The sequence below is a fragment of the Notolepis coatsorum genome (assembly GCF_963971535.1).
Source record: "Notolepis coatsorum genome assembly, chromosome: 6".
Classification (NCBI taxonomy): Eukaryota; Metazoa; Chordata; class Actinopteri; order Aulopiformes; family Paralepididae; genus Notolepis; species Notolepis coatsorum.
This window is the reverse complement of record NC_140170.1, coordinates 96,859,902-96,875,733: the sequence shown is the minus strand read 5'-3', so window position 1 is coordinate 96,875,733 and position 15,832 is coordinate 96,859,902. Positions and strand designations below refer to the sequence as shown.

The following is a 15,832-nucleotide window of genomic DNA, read 5'->3' as shown; positions in this document are numbered from 1 at the left end:
AATGTCAAGGACGTTTGGGCACATGAAATATGAACTGAAATGATTTGATTCATTTTAAAATGTTCCTTAACCTACCTGATTGTAATAATACAAAATAAAAAACATTACAAACATTCAATGAACTACATCTTCCAGCAGCTGGTTACGGTGATCACTAACAACCACATTTCAAGTCCCTATCCTGACTCTTTGTCTTACCTAATCTTAGAGCCTTCGTTTTGGAATAACTTGCAGGTGAGGTGAATGCTGTTGGAAAACCGAGCAAATGACCAAATTAATGGGATAAATGTTAGTTAGCTTGAGGGAGGGACAACATTGGCAATATGAAATGATGGGCATATGTCTACTGCGCTCATTTTGTCTTGCAGAGGAGTTGTGAACTTTTGTTGTAACAAAAATACATTTTATGTAATATAAATTCTTGAATAATTCACCAGGGATGTTTTGAGGAATAATTCAAAAATAAATTTTATGTAATATAAATTCTTGAATAATTCACCAGGGATGTTTTGAGGAATAATTCAAAGTGGTTTTCATAGACAACTACAGTACACAAATGATTCTCCGGACATGATTTGAACTGTGGGCAGGACTTCACCACTCCATTAGAAAGCGATCACATTTCAATGACGAATACAATCTGAATATTCTTTGAATCAAGTCAGTCCCTTTGAGGATAAAATATTTACATTACTCACTCTTGAAGTCTTGATTCACTTTGGCCTAAAACAAAATTGATAATTAACACATAGCAACAGTGGTTGTGTAAAACAATACAAAACAAAATCACGTGAATCAACGTATAATCATAGTATGGTCTAGAAAAATATGTAAAATATATCAAACAATATTTACCCTTTTATCATAGGAACACTGATTTTATGCACAAATCAGTCAAACTGCAATTAAGGTATAATGCTAGCTGTTGAAAAGGAAACCTCTTATTTCCACAAAGTGAACTTTTTAGGAATTGGGGAAAATAATTCCAATTGAGATGAGTCTTCTGAAACATATTTAATGGATCTTAGAGACATGGAACTTACTTGACATCTAACCAGGACCTCCACCGTGACCAGGCTTCTCTTGATCTAACCAGAACCTCCATCTAACCAGGACCTCCACCGTGACCAGGCTTCTCTTGATCTAACCAGAACCTCCATCTAACCAGGACCTCCACCGTGACCAGGCTTCTCTTGATCTAACCAGAACCTCCATCTAACCAGGACCTCCACCGTGACCAGGCTTCTCTTGATCTAACCAGAACCTCCATCTAACCAGGACCTCCACCGTGATCAGGCTTCTCTTGATCTAACCAGAACCTCCATCTAACCAGGACCTCCACCGTGACCAGGCTTCTCTTGATCTAACCAGAACCTCCATCTAACCAGGGCCTCCACTGTGACCAGGCTTCTCTTGATCTAACCAGAACCTCCATCTAACCAGGACCTCCACCGTGACCAGGCTTCTCTTGATCTAACCAGGACCTCCATCTAACCAGGACCTCCACCGTGACCAGGCTTCTCTTGATCTAACCAGAACCTCCATCTAACCAGGACCTCCACCGTGATCAGGCTTCTCTTGATCTAACCAGAACCTCCATCTAACCAGGACCTCCATCTAACCAGGACCTCCACCGTGATCAGGCTTCTCTTGATCTAACCAGAACCTCCATCTAACCAGGACCTCCATCTAACCAGGACCTCCACCGTGACCAGGCTTCTCTTGATCTAACCAGAACCTCCATCTAACCAGGACCTCCACTGTGACCAGGCTTCTCTTGATCTAACCAGAACCTCCACTGTGACCAGGCTTCTCTTGATCTAACCAGAACCTCCATCTAACCAGGACCTCCACTGTGACCAGGCTTCTCTTGATCTAACCAGAACCTCCATCTAACCAGGACCTCCACCGTGACCAGGCTTCTCTTGATCTAACCAGAACCTCCATCTAACCAGGACCTCCACCGTGACCAGGCTTCTCTTGATCTAACCAGGACCTCCACCGTGACCAGGCTTCTCTTGATCTAACCAGAACCTCCACTGTGACCAGGCTTCTCTTGATCTAACCAGAACCTCCACTGTGACCAGGCTTCTCTTGATCTAACCAGAACCTCCACTGTGACCAGGCTTCTCTTGATCTAACCAGAACCTCCATCTAACCAGGACCTCCATCGTGACCAGGCTTCTCTCCATCTAACCAGGACCTCCATCGTGACCAGGCTTCTCTCCATCTAACCAGGACCTCCATCGTGACCAGGCTTCTCTTGATCTAACCAGGCTTCTCTATCTAACCAGGCAGCCTGTGCAATTTACTACCTGAAAGATTATTCATATAAAATTAGAGGGGGTGAAGTTGATGTTTCCCCTCACGTGGTTCTGGTGGACCATGGCGCGGTCGTATGCTGTGGTGACAGACTTGCGAACGCTGGGTTTCTTTCCCTCCATCAGACGCAGTTTGTCTGCTGTGTCGTCAGTCCCCATCGGCAGCAACTTGTCCCTAGGGAGCCACTGCCTGAGAGGACAGAAGGACAAGTTTGAAAGACTTATTACAGTATGGTACATAATTGGCAATATAATGGGAGGTTTTTTCTTCCCTAGAGTAGGCAAGATTTTGCTGTGACATAAAGCTCTACTGAAACGGTTCTCCACGTTGCCCCTCTGATCCTTACCAAGTCCTTTTGGTGTCGAAGAAGAGCACGAGGAAGAGGTCCTCCCCCTCCTCCGCCCGCCTCTGCTCGCCCAGACTGAGCACCTCCACGGGGGGGACTGGGATAGGGATGCCGTTGTGGAGAAGGCCTTCCTGGGGCATGTCTGGGTCAACGATCTAGAGGGATGCAGTATGGCTTTTACACTGGCTTAAGTTAAAAACATTGGCTTTTCATAACATAAATTGTGCAATGCGGCCCATTATGTCAAACTCTTGGACCATGGTGGTCATCAATCAATGAGGACCGGTGGTACTGACTTGGACCATGATAGTCTTCAAAAAGGTAGGTACAGATCATCTTTAGAAAAATGTTAATAGGGTGCAAAAAAAATCACTAACGTTTCAACACAACAATGTCTACTACCTCCTCCTTCGAAGAAGACACTTGTGTTGAAACGTTAGTGTCTACCTCCTCCTTCGAAGACACTGTTAAGTTGAAACGTCAGTGATTTTTCGCACCCTGTTAAAATTCTTCTAAAGATGATCCGTGTCTCCAGTACCTTCCTCTTCATTTCAATTCAAACCGTTAAAGAGGTTCGTACTAAAACAAAAAATTAAGTACATTGTGAATACAGGACTAAATAAATTCTAACCATTCTTAGCCAAACACGTGAGAGGTTCATAATAAAACAAGATTAATGTACATGGTGAATTACAGCAGAAAACTCCTTCTCACCATTGCTGGGTAAGATGGATATCCACGGCATTTGGCCCAAACCAGGTCCAGCGGTGTGAGCTCCGACTCACTATCAAATGTCAGAAGCGTAGCTCTTCCTGTGCACAAGGAAAAGGAATTAAAATCCTAATTGGGACCTCTCGCTCTGAAACACTGATCAGAAAGCAGTTCATATTTGAGCAGTGCGTGTCATTTGTTACTACTACTGTCTCGTTCTGAAACACTGATCAGAAAGCAGTTAATATTTGAGCAGTGTGTGTAATTTGTTACTACTACTGTCTCGTTCTGAAACACTGATCAGAAAGCAGTTAATATTTGAGCAGTGTGTGTAATTTGTTACTACTACTACTACTACTACTGTGGTGAGCTTCCCTTGTGGATGTTTGTGTTGTGGAATCTTATTACTTATTAAAGGGGCACTTCGCCAAAAAGCAATGCAGATCTATATTGCACATAATCTCACACACATCCCAAAACTCAAAACAGTTTTGCACACATTCATTTAGTTCGACAGTTATTGCGAGTAAATGAGTTTGAATAAGGCCACCAGTGATGTCATTGGGAACATTGACTTCTAGTGTTGTGTTAATTACGGCTCAACGATGATAAGGTATTGCCATGTTTTCATCTACATAATTTCATGGTGCTGTAATTAACACAACACAATAATTCAATGTTCCCAATGACATCACTGGTGGCCATATTCAAACAAATTTACTCCCAATAACTCTCAAATTAAATTAATGTGTGCAAAACCGTTTTGAGTTATGTGTGTGAGATTATGTGCAAAATAGATCTGCATTGTTTGTTTCTTTGTGAAGTGTCCCTTTAAATATTGAAAATTAAGATCCTGGTGCATTTCAATATGTATTTGGAAAATGGGACAGACTCTTTATGAAACACACCAGAGCCAGAGAGGTCTCCATTCTCACTGCTGGGTACCTTTGCCAGGGCCGGTTTGCCGCGACTGCGTTTGGGCGGAGATGCGCTACAGCTGTGGACAAGGGAACGTGGGAGAGACAGGCTTGACTTTTAAACTAACGTTACATTCTGATACTAAACGACTTCTTCTCATTAAGATAATAGGCCCAACTATTGGATACTCACTTTAGTTTTTGGTCACTGAGGGGATCTGAAGAGATGTCCTTGTGCTTTCCAATGCCATTAGTTAAGCCTAATGGAACACAAATAACCTTATTGTTCAGAAATACACTCAATTAACACTAATCGTTGGGATTTATTGTGTATATAGCTATAATGATTTAAGAATGAGTGTTTAGTAAGCATGTATCTCAATTTTAATTTTCTCTTGGAGTTTCAGAAAGATGTACATGGGATAACTCAATATATACATATAGTTTCTTATATACAAATAATTCCTAGTTATATGGATTGTAACTTTATTTTTAAATGTATTACATGTTTTGTACACAGGAAGGGGTGTAATGTGTATATACTGTGTAAACTATGTATACAGATGATGTAAACATGATGATGATATATATGATGCATAATATGCATATTTGATCACCGTGTTTAGTGCCTTGTAAATCCATATGGGCTAGGCACAAGAAATGTGTACGACACTTAAATAAAAGCAATCAAATCAAAATAAGAATATATATATAATTTCCACAATATGTTTAACAGCGAGACTCTCCTACCTTCTTCTCTGGGTGGTGGTGGAGGTTTGTCAGCATCGCTGTCTGAGCTGTGGCCTCTGGCCCTCGTGCAGTAGGAGGAAGGAGAAGGTGGCGTCAGGGTTGGAGAGGGAGGCGTCTGGGCAGGAGGGGTGGGGGTAGGGGTGGGGGGCAGGGCGGTCGCGCTGGGGGACCCGGAACGGGGGGGGGTGCTGTCGAAGCCGTTGGTTTTGCTCTCGGCCGGTGTGCCGTTCTGTTGAGTGTTGCTCTTTGCGAGTCTCGCTCCGATCTTCGCCTTCTTGAACAGAACCGAGGTGCGGCGGCCGACTCCCGCCAGCGGGGGGGTCGGCGGTGCGCCCGGAGGCGTGACCTCGTGAACCTCGGGCTGCGCGCGGGGCGTCTCCCCGACCTCGGCCTCCTCCTCGGCCCGGCTTCTGCTCCCACTGCGAGCCGATCTCGGACGCTTGTAGGAGCGACCGGGTGACCTTCGGCCCCCGGTTACTATCCCCAGGACGGGGGGTTCAAGCGGGGCATCTCCCGGGAGCGGCGACGATACGGGGCACGTCAGTTCCAGTACAGGTGGAGAGTCATCTGGAACAAGTGAGGATTCATAATTAGTCATTATTTAAATTACAGTAGTAGGACAATTAGCAGCAATTGCCCATTTTTTGTAGTACAATTCAGCTGAACTGCATTCCAAAGAACCCATTACGCTACATATGGCAGCGGATACATAGGGGTTCGAGAGAAAGTGACTGGAAGATCGCTGGTTCAAATCCCCCAAAACTGCTGGGGAAAATCAGGGCTGGGCAAGGTGAACGAATCAACAACAACAACAACAACAATCAAGTTCCTTCCACAAATGTGTGGAATTGAGTGTGAGACACAGCATTGCTTTAATGTCTCTTGATAACGTCTCTAGATAAATAATGGTTAATTACATAATTCGATTTGATTCAATGTATTGTCATCGCAGTGCAGGTACAGAGTAATTAAGTCGGCATCTAACCGGAGTGCAAAGGAGCAGTTAACCCCTTAACACTTTCAGCGCCAGAGGGCGCTGTTTACTGTTACTGTTGAAAGGCACTTTAAAGTATACGTATACGTGCGGTGTTTGCAGGGCTCAAACTATATTATATATCATAGCTATGGATATAATACTATTGCCCATTTGAAATTGAGTATCTATTGTTCAATTTGTGAAAAATTCCCGTTTTATACCGTGGTGAATATGAGTATAGTTTTAGAGTAATCCTTGACTAGGATGTACTCCAAAAAGAATATTCCAATTATCTGATCGCCATTCCAATTATTGATGTAGATCGTGTTGCCAACATAATCCACCAAAGAACATGAACCGGGAGTGCTTGATTCTCCTCAATCCATGCATTATAAATGCTTGTCCTGCCCGACAAGGAAAACCCGGCTCGGACTTTTTAGATCGACGCACAGCCCAAGTCAGAGAGTTTCAAAGGATGTGAAATACCGGCCGCAAGGTGGCAGGTGGCGGTATTGGACGTTTGCGATCTCAGACCCATTCCCAATGATAACATCAGGCTCCCTGGATGGATAATCAATGGAAATAGCGAATAAAAAAACTTGACTACACTCGGGTCTGGCGCCGAACGTTCGGTGAGTTAACCCGACTATCATCGGGTCTGACGTGGAAAGTGTTAAGCCTGAGCAGTCCGGTACCGGTACGAAATTAATATCACGTCATAAATACAGTGCTTATTAATTAATGTTGCGTTTCTTTTTCAAATGTAGCCAAGAGTAAAGACCCTAACCCTATCAAAACAGCAGTCAAAGTGTATATTTTCAGCACTACGTTTGTTTACCAATGATTTAAAGTGTTATTAGCGAAATATGACTTTATAAATATCTCTGCACATCCTGGCGGAAACCGGATGAATTGGACGCAAATAAAGGAAGCCCCTGTCAAACTTGGAGCCGTCTGGCATGAATATTTTTTTCGTGATTATGTCTCACAGGTCGAAAATAACCTTAATGTTATTGCCATAAAATAGAACGTAGTTCGTTTCTTTACCCTTCTGTGAACGTCATAGTATAGTAACAGACACAATATTTCTGACACTGGGAGTACATTCCCTGAGATCCATAGATGTCCCTGGATACCAAGAACATGCAAATGGACCTTGTAGAAGTGGAGCAATCTATATATATATCTTTAATTTTGAAAAAAAGGTAAAGAGGAAACTGACCCCTCCTCGTACCGCACTATTGCCCTCCTTGGAAACGACTTAAACAATTCTAGCTAACAGGCTCAATAAATGTATAACGGCCATAATTCATCCTGATCAAATCGGCTTCATTTCCGGGAGGTTTTCTTTTTTCAATGTTCGGCGATCACATATGGCAAATATAAAAAAGATATAAACACAGCTATTTTGGCCCTTGGTGCACAAAAAGCTTTTGACCAAGTTGAGTGGAACTATATTCCGTCTGTGATAGAAGAGTTTGGTTTGGGCAGGGACTTTGCTTCGTGGGTTGCAATGCTATACTCTCACCCCACTGCATCAGTCCTGACCAACTGCAATAAATCACCACCCTTTGCCCTTCACCGTAGTACAATGCTACAAGGCTGCCCATTATCTCCTTTGCTCTTTGCCATTGCAATCGAACCCCTCGACATTAGCATTAGAAACCACCCTTCCATTACACCTGTGAAACTAGGTGGAATTGAGCACTACATTTCTTTATATGCAGACGATGTGATTGTTTACCTGTCACGCCCAGAAGAATCTCTACCGCCTTTATTAGACCTTGTTGAAAGATTTGGCAGATTCTCTGGATACACTATAAACTGGCAAAAGAGTGAATTTATGCCACTTACTGACGGCCTGAACCTGCCCTTTTGAATTACAGATAAAATTGACTATCTTGGAGTCGTTATTCCTAGGAATCACAAACTCCTGTATAAATTAAACTATGAACCAATGTTAGAGAAATTGAAATGTAATGTAGAGAAATGGAGAATTCTCCCATAGGCCGTATTAATGCAATAAAAATGGTTACTTTACCCAGGTTTTTATATCTGTTCCAGAACCTGCCAATTCTTTTAACAAAAGCATTTTTAAGACCCTTGACACTCTTATTATGCCTTTCATTTGGGGATACAAAACACACCGTATTTCCAGAAATCACCTGTGCAAGCCTACAAATATGGGAGGCCTTGCCTTACCCATGTTTCAACACTACTACTGGGCAGCCAATGCAAGAGCTGCTCTGGTCTACTGGCAGGACTCATACCCTGGTGAGACCACCACTACCACCCCTGCATGGCTGGCCATAGAACAGAATGCTAGCAGTATCTCTCTCCCAGCACTTCTCTTTGCAACAAAAAGATCCCTTGGGGCCGCTATAAGAGACAACTTTATGATAAAGAACTCGTTGAAAATATGGTACCAGATCAGAAAAGTCTTTAAACTACTAGAGACGTTGGTCTGTACTCCCATCTGTCATAACAATGCTTTCCCCCCTTCACAATCAGACCACATTTATTTCAAATGGAAGTCTCTATAGAAAACCTTTACATAGATGGTCATTTTGCCTAATTTTCCCAACTCCAGCATAAATATGAGCTCCCCCCCACTCATTTCTTTCAATATTTACAAATTAGGAACTATGTTCGTTTAAATATTCCAAATTTTGAAACGTATACACCAATTGCTGTGATATATTCCCTCATGACTACAGAGCCCAATACCAAAGGCCTGATATCCAAGTTTGTAGACTCATTTACAGAACACTATATTCCATCTACACAATGCTTGAGGGAGTCCTGGGAGAGAGATATTCAGGTGGACATTCCAATAGACACCTGGGATAAGGGCCTCCGCCGTATCCACTCTTGTTCTATTAATTCCAGACATCAGTTAATTCAATTTAAGGTGATGCATAGACTTCATTATTCTTGTACAAGATTGCACTCAATATACCCCCCAGTCTCACCACTCTGTACCAGATGTAAATCTGCTGAGGGCTCACTGGGTCACCTCTTCTGGTTTTGCCCGAAGCTCCATAGGTACTGGAGTGAGGTGTTCCAATGCTACTCAAACATCTACACCCATGACTTTCCCCCAGACCAAATAGTGGCTATTTTTGGCTGGTCACATAATATGACAACACTCAATTACTCTGAGATACAGACTATACAGTATGGCATGGTAATAGACCTATCGCTAAGCCATGCCCCCTTTGAAAAGTCGGACAAACAAAGTCGACTGTGAATGACTGTTGACGATGGCCGCAGGTAGCCCCTTTCCTGACTGTGATGCAAGCCTTGCTTCAGTCACGAAAGGGGCTAGGCCGTGGGAGATTTACGACAGCAGGTAATAGACCCGCTTTTTTTTTTTAAAGATAACACAAATATTTCATCTAGAAGCAGACAGAGGGGGTTACAATATGCAGTGGAAAAGTATGTTCATGAGATACACATTTACCTTAGACCTCCATGGTGATGCAAGCATTAGCTATATATAACGTTAGCTAGCTACTCTCAAGCATTACTTACAGTTGACTTGATTGAAGATTACAAGAACTATGACGATAATCCATGATTACTACTATTGCTGATACATTTTAGTAGAGGGGAGCTATATTCAAGTAGCAGCTAGTACGAGCAGTGTTCTCAAACAGTAGCCTATTTCTTTTCTCCCCTTCTCATTTCTGTTGAAACCATAGGGCACCAGGGTACTGTGCACACATCATTGGGCTCATGTACAGTTTAGACATTTCTCGTGCATAAAATGAAGACACTGCCTCCTGTACAAGTCGGCCACAGCAGTGGCATAAACCCAGAGGGAAGAAGGTAGCAGGCCAGCCTATAACCTCTGCAGTGGTGGCAAAAGTGATCCCCACCTACACTCCTAACAGGTAGTTTCAAAGCACAATAAAAACACAGATACATTTTGTAATAGCAAAATGGTGCTCATTCACAGTTTATTGAAAAAAGATTTTTGCACCGTCATGCAGTTTGATGTGAAAGAATAATAGCCTAGGCACAACATCAGATACATTTCTACAGTGAATAGTTAATACTATGCATAACACAGTTAACCGTAACATGTATCTTTCTGCCTTTAGGAAAGAGTCAGGAATCAGTGAGGAAATATATAAGACACCGAGGAATGAGAGGCACACCTATAAGCTACATCGTTAACCAGACCCCTATAGGTAGCAGTAGGTGGAAAGGACTACCCCATTGGTTGTGGCTTGAGCTATCAGGTAATGGTATTCTTGGCTGGAAGTTAGACAGCATGCTCACAACATACCAGATCTGGTTGATGTTTGTCAACCTTATGTTAGGGATCCTCTCTGACACAATTTTAAATGTCTTTATCTTTGATATAGCACGTTCAACATGTATCCTGTGTGCAGCCACTTTTTTTTGTTAGGCAGACATCTGTAGAGGGCATCTGCCTTTTTCCTCTGACGAAGGGTGGGATGTTTATTTCAAGTCCAATTTCTTGTAGGTCATTTTCAATAAAAAATCCTTTATCTACCATAAGCCCATCCCCTTCCTGCAGATAGCCATGTTTAAGCAGATTTTTCATTAGCTTAATAAAGTTGCTCTGCCTAACTATTTCTTTGTAAGACATAGATCCAGTGAAAAGAGTTGAACAAAATATTACAGAACCTCGTGGATCACATGCTATGAGGGATTTCAATGTGTTTGCAGACTTGTAGGTTGAGTAGCTTTGGAAGTTGGGGTTTGAATTTTTAACTCTGTACTGTCTAATATTGCCATCGTTGTAGGAAATTCCTCTCTGTACTTTCCTGGCATTTGTGCCATTATTATGTCTCTATGAGGCCATGCGGGTAGTTCCCCTAGAACTGTGAACATGTAGTCCACCCACGCGTTGAACAAAGTACCAACACTACGTTCATCAATCATAAATCTAAATGCCAAATCTTTTAAATCATGATTTTGTCTCAGTTTCATAAGAACAAGCAAGAGCTGCACACGCAGGAGCATTGTGTTAATTTGCCAATCACTTCTGCTATATGTCAATGGGACTGAAGTTTGCTGTGCTGTTTCACTGCTAGGTATACTAAACACAGTACATAGATTGTTGAATTGATCATAAATTAATCCAGTGGCATATTTGAAATAGGCTGGTACACGGCTGTGCTGCAAGACCTCTGGTGTTAATCTATTTGGTACTTGATTATGTCTCAGAACAGTATTTATACTAGTCAGTGATTCGATTTGTGCTCGTTGATTTCTCAATCTTTCATCTCACTCCTCTTGTCCACCTTCCATTGGGGGAGGCTGCTCCACAGGCCGGCGCTCCTCATCTGGAGGCTCCTACACACCCTGACCTTCTTAGAGAAGAGAGAGGAGTAAGAGGGGAGGAGAGAGGGGTGATGGATAAAGAGAGAGGGGTGATGGATAAAGGGAGAGGGATGATGGGGAGAGGTGAATGAGGAGAGAGGGATGAGGGGGAGAGGTGAATGAGGGGAGAAAGAAATGAGAGGAGAGAGGGATAAGAGGAGACAAATTACTCCTTGATGTTTCTAATTTTTTCTCTCGCTGCAGCTCCCACTGTTGCAGCTCCCACAGACCAACCCAGCAACATCCCTGCCTGTATCCTCTTCCTGTACCGAGACCATTCCTGTACCAAGACCAATAATATGTGATAAAGGTCAAACAGGCTTGCTTGAGGTGAAATGTCCCTTTGCAGCAAGGGATATGACGGTAGCAGAGGCAGCCACAGCCATAAAAGAGTTCTATGTGCGTAAAGACGGAGAAGACATGCACATCTCAGAGAGGCACAACTGTTATTACCAAATTCAAGGGCAACTACTACTTAGTGGACTCAACTTCTGTGACTTTGTACTTTTTGAGTTCACAGAGATATTCAGTTCATCAATGACATGATTGTAAAGCTGCACACATTCCATGATGCTCACTTTAGTCCAAAAACATAAATCAGACCTCTTTCATTGTCACTCATGTCCTGTCTTGGGTTGACCTGTGTCGTCTATGTGAGGGCAGTAACATCTCCAGCACACCTCATTCTGTGAAAAAGAAACACAAAAAGCTGAGTATTAGCTAAGCATAGACAGATAATAATAATAGTTCATTTATGGAGCATCTTTCATACATAAAATGCAGCTCAAAGTGGATTTGATTGACAACAAACATAACAACTTTGACAGATCAACATTTGTATTTGCCTTATCAGGGATAAAACAAAAAGTCCAGGACTTATTTACATCGTTGTCCCTGTTGTTACTGGTTTCAAGTGGCACTATGGCATCTGAAGTGCATCGAGTATTCTTAGTGCATAATCTAAAGTGCATGTAGTAGTATTCATGTTTCAGTTTTTTATTATAATAAAAAAGCATCATTCATGCTCATTGGTGCATTAAAAACAATTATTTTCATCAACAAAGTGCATAGAGACATTACTCATCGTTCACCAGGTTCACCAGAGGTTCCTCCAGTGGTTATAACAAGTTTGTCCTCCCTGCTTAGCCTTATTTTTGAACCCATTAATATGGATTCTGTCTTGTTGCCTAGATGCAGTGACAACCTGTTGTCTAAGCCAGTTCTTTATACTATCAATGGTGGTCACTACATTAAATCTATAACTATAATTGTCCTTGTTGGTCATCATTTTCACTGTTATGCACCTGGCTGACTGTAACGTTACCTTTTTTTGGGTGAGGGTCTGTGTCTTTTCGGAGCAGACACGAGAGCCCGGATGGGATCTGGATTTTCCAGAGTTGGCTTCCCATCTCTGAAGTGCTTTGGGGTGAAAAGACAGTTAGCAAAAGTTAGCTAAAAACACCAGCTAACTAGCGAGGACGAAAAGTCAGACAGCAAACCTTGATGTTGATAACACTGTAGCTAGCTAGCTGGCTAACAAGTTGGCAGCTAACGTTATCTAGCTGGGCTGGATATACGCTAGCTAGTTGGCAGTCAAAGTCAAACGTTAGCAAACTAATAGTTTGGTCTACGTTTCTAATACATGCCGTCAAATATTATGTCTTTATGAATTGACCTTACCTTTGAGCAAACATAAGTGTCCTTGGTAATGGTCTTCACATTCAGTTGTGTATGTGGTCGACGACACAGCAGAATCCACCGCTTGCATTTCCCGAGTTTTCTTTTGGGCTTCGGAAAAGGTATGAAATATACTCCTCCACCCAGTCTTTCAGGGTACCTGGTGTCCGAATTACAGGTACCCCACGCACAGCGTTTCACCATCAGATATTAGCTAGATAATAACATATAAACTGAACTCTTCACAGTGGTTTCGATCACAGACGTTTGGTTTGATGCGCCCTACAAATGGCTTTTCTGGTGATGTCCGAGTTTTCTGCCAGCGAGGATTTTCACTGTGATATGATTGGACAAATTCTATTTGGGGCGTGGTTTAGTGACAGGTCTATTGCAAAGAAATGCATTTTAATGCTGTGGAACAAAGAAATAGTACCACTTTTCCAAACCTGGTTGACAGAATTAATATGCTACACATGGAGAGAATACGCTATGAGAACGCAGGGCAACCCAGCAAATTTAAAGACATTTGGCAACCTTTTCTTGTCTATCTATCTTAAAACTAACAAACGACTAATAGATCAAATGCATACTGTAGATATCTAAAACAATGTGAACGTATAAAGCACTGTTTTTTGTTTGTTTTTGCTATGCGTTTGTTGCATGGTGCTTCTTCCCTCAGCTCATTGCTCTAAGTCTAAAGGCATCAACTAAAGGGACTCTTGATGGCCTGATGGTATTTTGTACAAAGACTATAACTGGACTATGTGGACTGAATGGCACCTGTGAAGCTGTCCTTTACACAAAGCCATGTAGAAAGACTGTCTATTATAGATATATTCTCAATCTCTGATTTGATACGTCTATGTCCAACACTGGTAAGAGACACAAAGGAGTGACTGGTTATCTTGTTTTTTTTTTGTCGTTGTGATGTCTTGATTTTGTCTGTCCTGTCTGCTTTGTTTGTATCGGTTAAAACATTGAATAAAAATAATATCAAGAAGAAGTGGAGCAATCTTCCATTTATTTGGGTATCTACTTTTAGGCGAATTTTCTGAAAATATGGCTAGGGCTTAAGACTCAGAGGTTAAGTGCATAGCAATACAACATGTCAATAAATTACCATCATGCAGCTTGAAGATCCTCTCACCTGTCCCCAGGGGAGACACTGATGGTAAAGGTCCATTATCCTCACTGTCCTTCTTTCCATTTTTCTCCTCTTCTTCTTCTTCTTCTTCTTCTTCTTGCTCCTTCTCTTCCTCCTCCTCCTCCTCGTCCTCGTCGTTCCCATTGATGGCCTGGGAGTGTTGTTGTTGCTGGTTCGTCGTCTGCCTGAAGCGGTTGATCTCCCGGCGCAGGAGCCTGATGCGCTTGGTCCTCCCGCCGCTGGTGCGCATGGAGGTGACCACGTCCAGCTTCTCCAGCAGGGTCTTCAGCTGCTCCTCTCGGGTCAAGTGCAGCCGGTTCTCCGGGTCCAGCACAGAGTCGACTGGAGAGAGAGAGCCCGAAGCCAAGTGGCGAGAGAGGAAGAAGAGAAAAGAGGAATAATTACTTTATTGTCAGTTTATAAAAAGAGGAATACCACCCATTTTATAAGAAGTCACATTATGTCCTTCCTCTGCGCCAGGATAGTGCAGTCGGTTTTTCTGAACACACACCACTCTCTCCTAAAGCTAGAAATCACAACCCTCCAATCGGTGATGTAACTAATATAAAATCTGTGGCTGCTGCATGGGGCATCGTCTTTCTTCGCACTTGGCTTTATGAGGCCATAAAATGTTCGTGTGAGATCTTACACCCAAGGGAGGGTTATATCCTAGCATAGCTACATGGTCTGAACTAACACCTCATTTGGGTGTAAGAGCTCACACAAACATTCATAAAGTCAGAGCCCAATCCATTGTCTATGGAGCAGCCCCAGATAATTTTTACATCCCAGTCACGTCACTGATGGGAGGGTTCTCTCCATAGAAATCTCTGATTTCTAGCTTTAGGAGAGAGTGGTGGTGCATGTTCACATACAATATATAGCATACATTAACCTTTGCTTTTTGTTTCATAACAATCTATTTGCAAGCTTCAAATGGGTGGCATTCCCCTTTAACACTTTGAGTGCCACGGACGCTTTATGTCATTAGTTCATGCCGCCAGTTGAATGCCAGCAACGCTATATAGCGTTTGTTTGCCGTTTTCTTTTTTTATTAGCGATTTGAATTCATATTTCATCAATCGAGCCTCACGCTAGTGCTCCAAACTCTGAGCTCCATTGGGAAAATACCGCCCCCTATCGTCTCTCCCTGTGTAACTGCACCCCATTGGATTAGACTGATGGGGGGGGGGGGGGGTTCCAGTTTCCTCATTTTACTTATCCTGCAAGCCATTTGAAGAGACCGAAGTGATTGCAGAGCCGGAAAACAACGTGGAATACATATTTACAGTACCCAGCGCTGAATCAATAAACACGATCGATATTTGGAATGGCAATCAGGAATTGGAATAATCTTTTGGGAGAACATCTGATATGAGGTAAGGAATCTATTTTACCAGTCTTGGGGTAATCGGATCTGTTTTCACCTATAATCAGCGTTTGCCCCATGTGTGTGTGTGTGTGCGCGCTGATCAGGAAATGAGAATAGATGGCTTCTCTAGCGTGCATAAGTACACATATACTATCGATAATCTAGCGTTTATTTGAAAACGATTCATAAATAGGCCGAAAAATGTCAACGTTTTTTGTGTATTCCAGAATATTCCAGTAAATGCCGTTTATCACGGAAT

The 15,832-nt window shown here is 42.5% G+C and overlaps 1 protein-coding gene across 3 annotated transcripts in view; it reads right to left on the bottom strand.

Annotated features, from left to right (window-relative positions):
- Positions 1-1,366: 1,366 nt before the first annotated feature.
- The window catches only part of brpf3a (bromodomain and PHD finger containing, 3a), a 45,318-nt gene continuing 30,852 nt past the window's right edge, over positions 1,367-15,832 (bottom strand). Inside the window, exons 7-14 of one of the 3 annotated variants that reach the window (XR_014619829.1) lie at positions 14,178-14,543; positions 5,047-5,613; positions 4,490-4,556; positions 4,288-4,376; positions 3,383-3,480; positions 2,669-2,823; positions 2,242-2,511; positions 1,367-2,203 (exon numbers count right to left, since the gene is read on the bottom strand). Coding sequence is in view for 1 of the 3 variants with exons in the window: in XM_084317132.1 (XP_084173258.1) it covers positions 2,328-2,511; positions 2,669-2,823; positions 3,383-3,480; positions 4,288-4,376; positions 4,490-4,556; positions 5,047-5,613; positions 14,178-14,543 (1,526 nt within the window). In the remaining 2 variants the exon portion in view is untranslated. Of the gene's footprint in view, positions 2,512-2,668; positions 2,824-3,382; positions 3,481-4,287; positions 4,377-4,489; positions 4,557-5,046; positions 5,614-14,177; positions 14,544-15,832 lie in introns of all 3 variants that reach the window. The other 2 variants (XR_014619830.1, XM_084317132.1) reach the window with 2 other exon arrangements.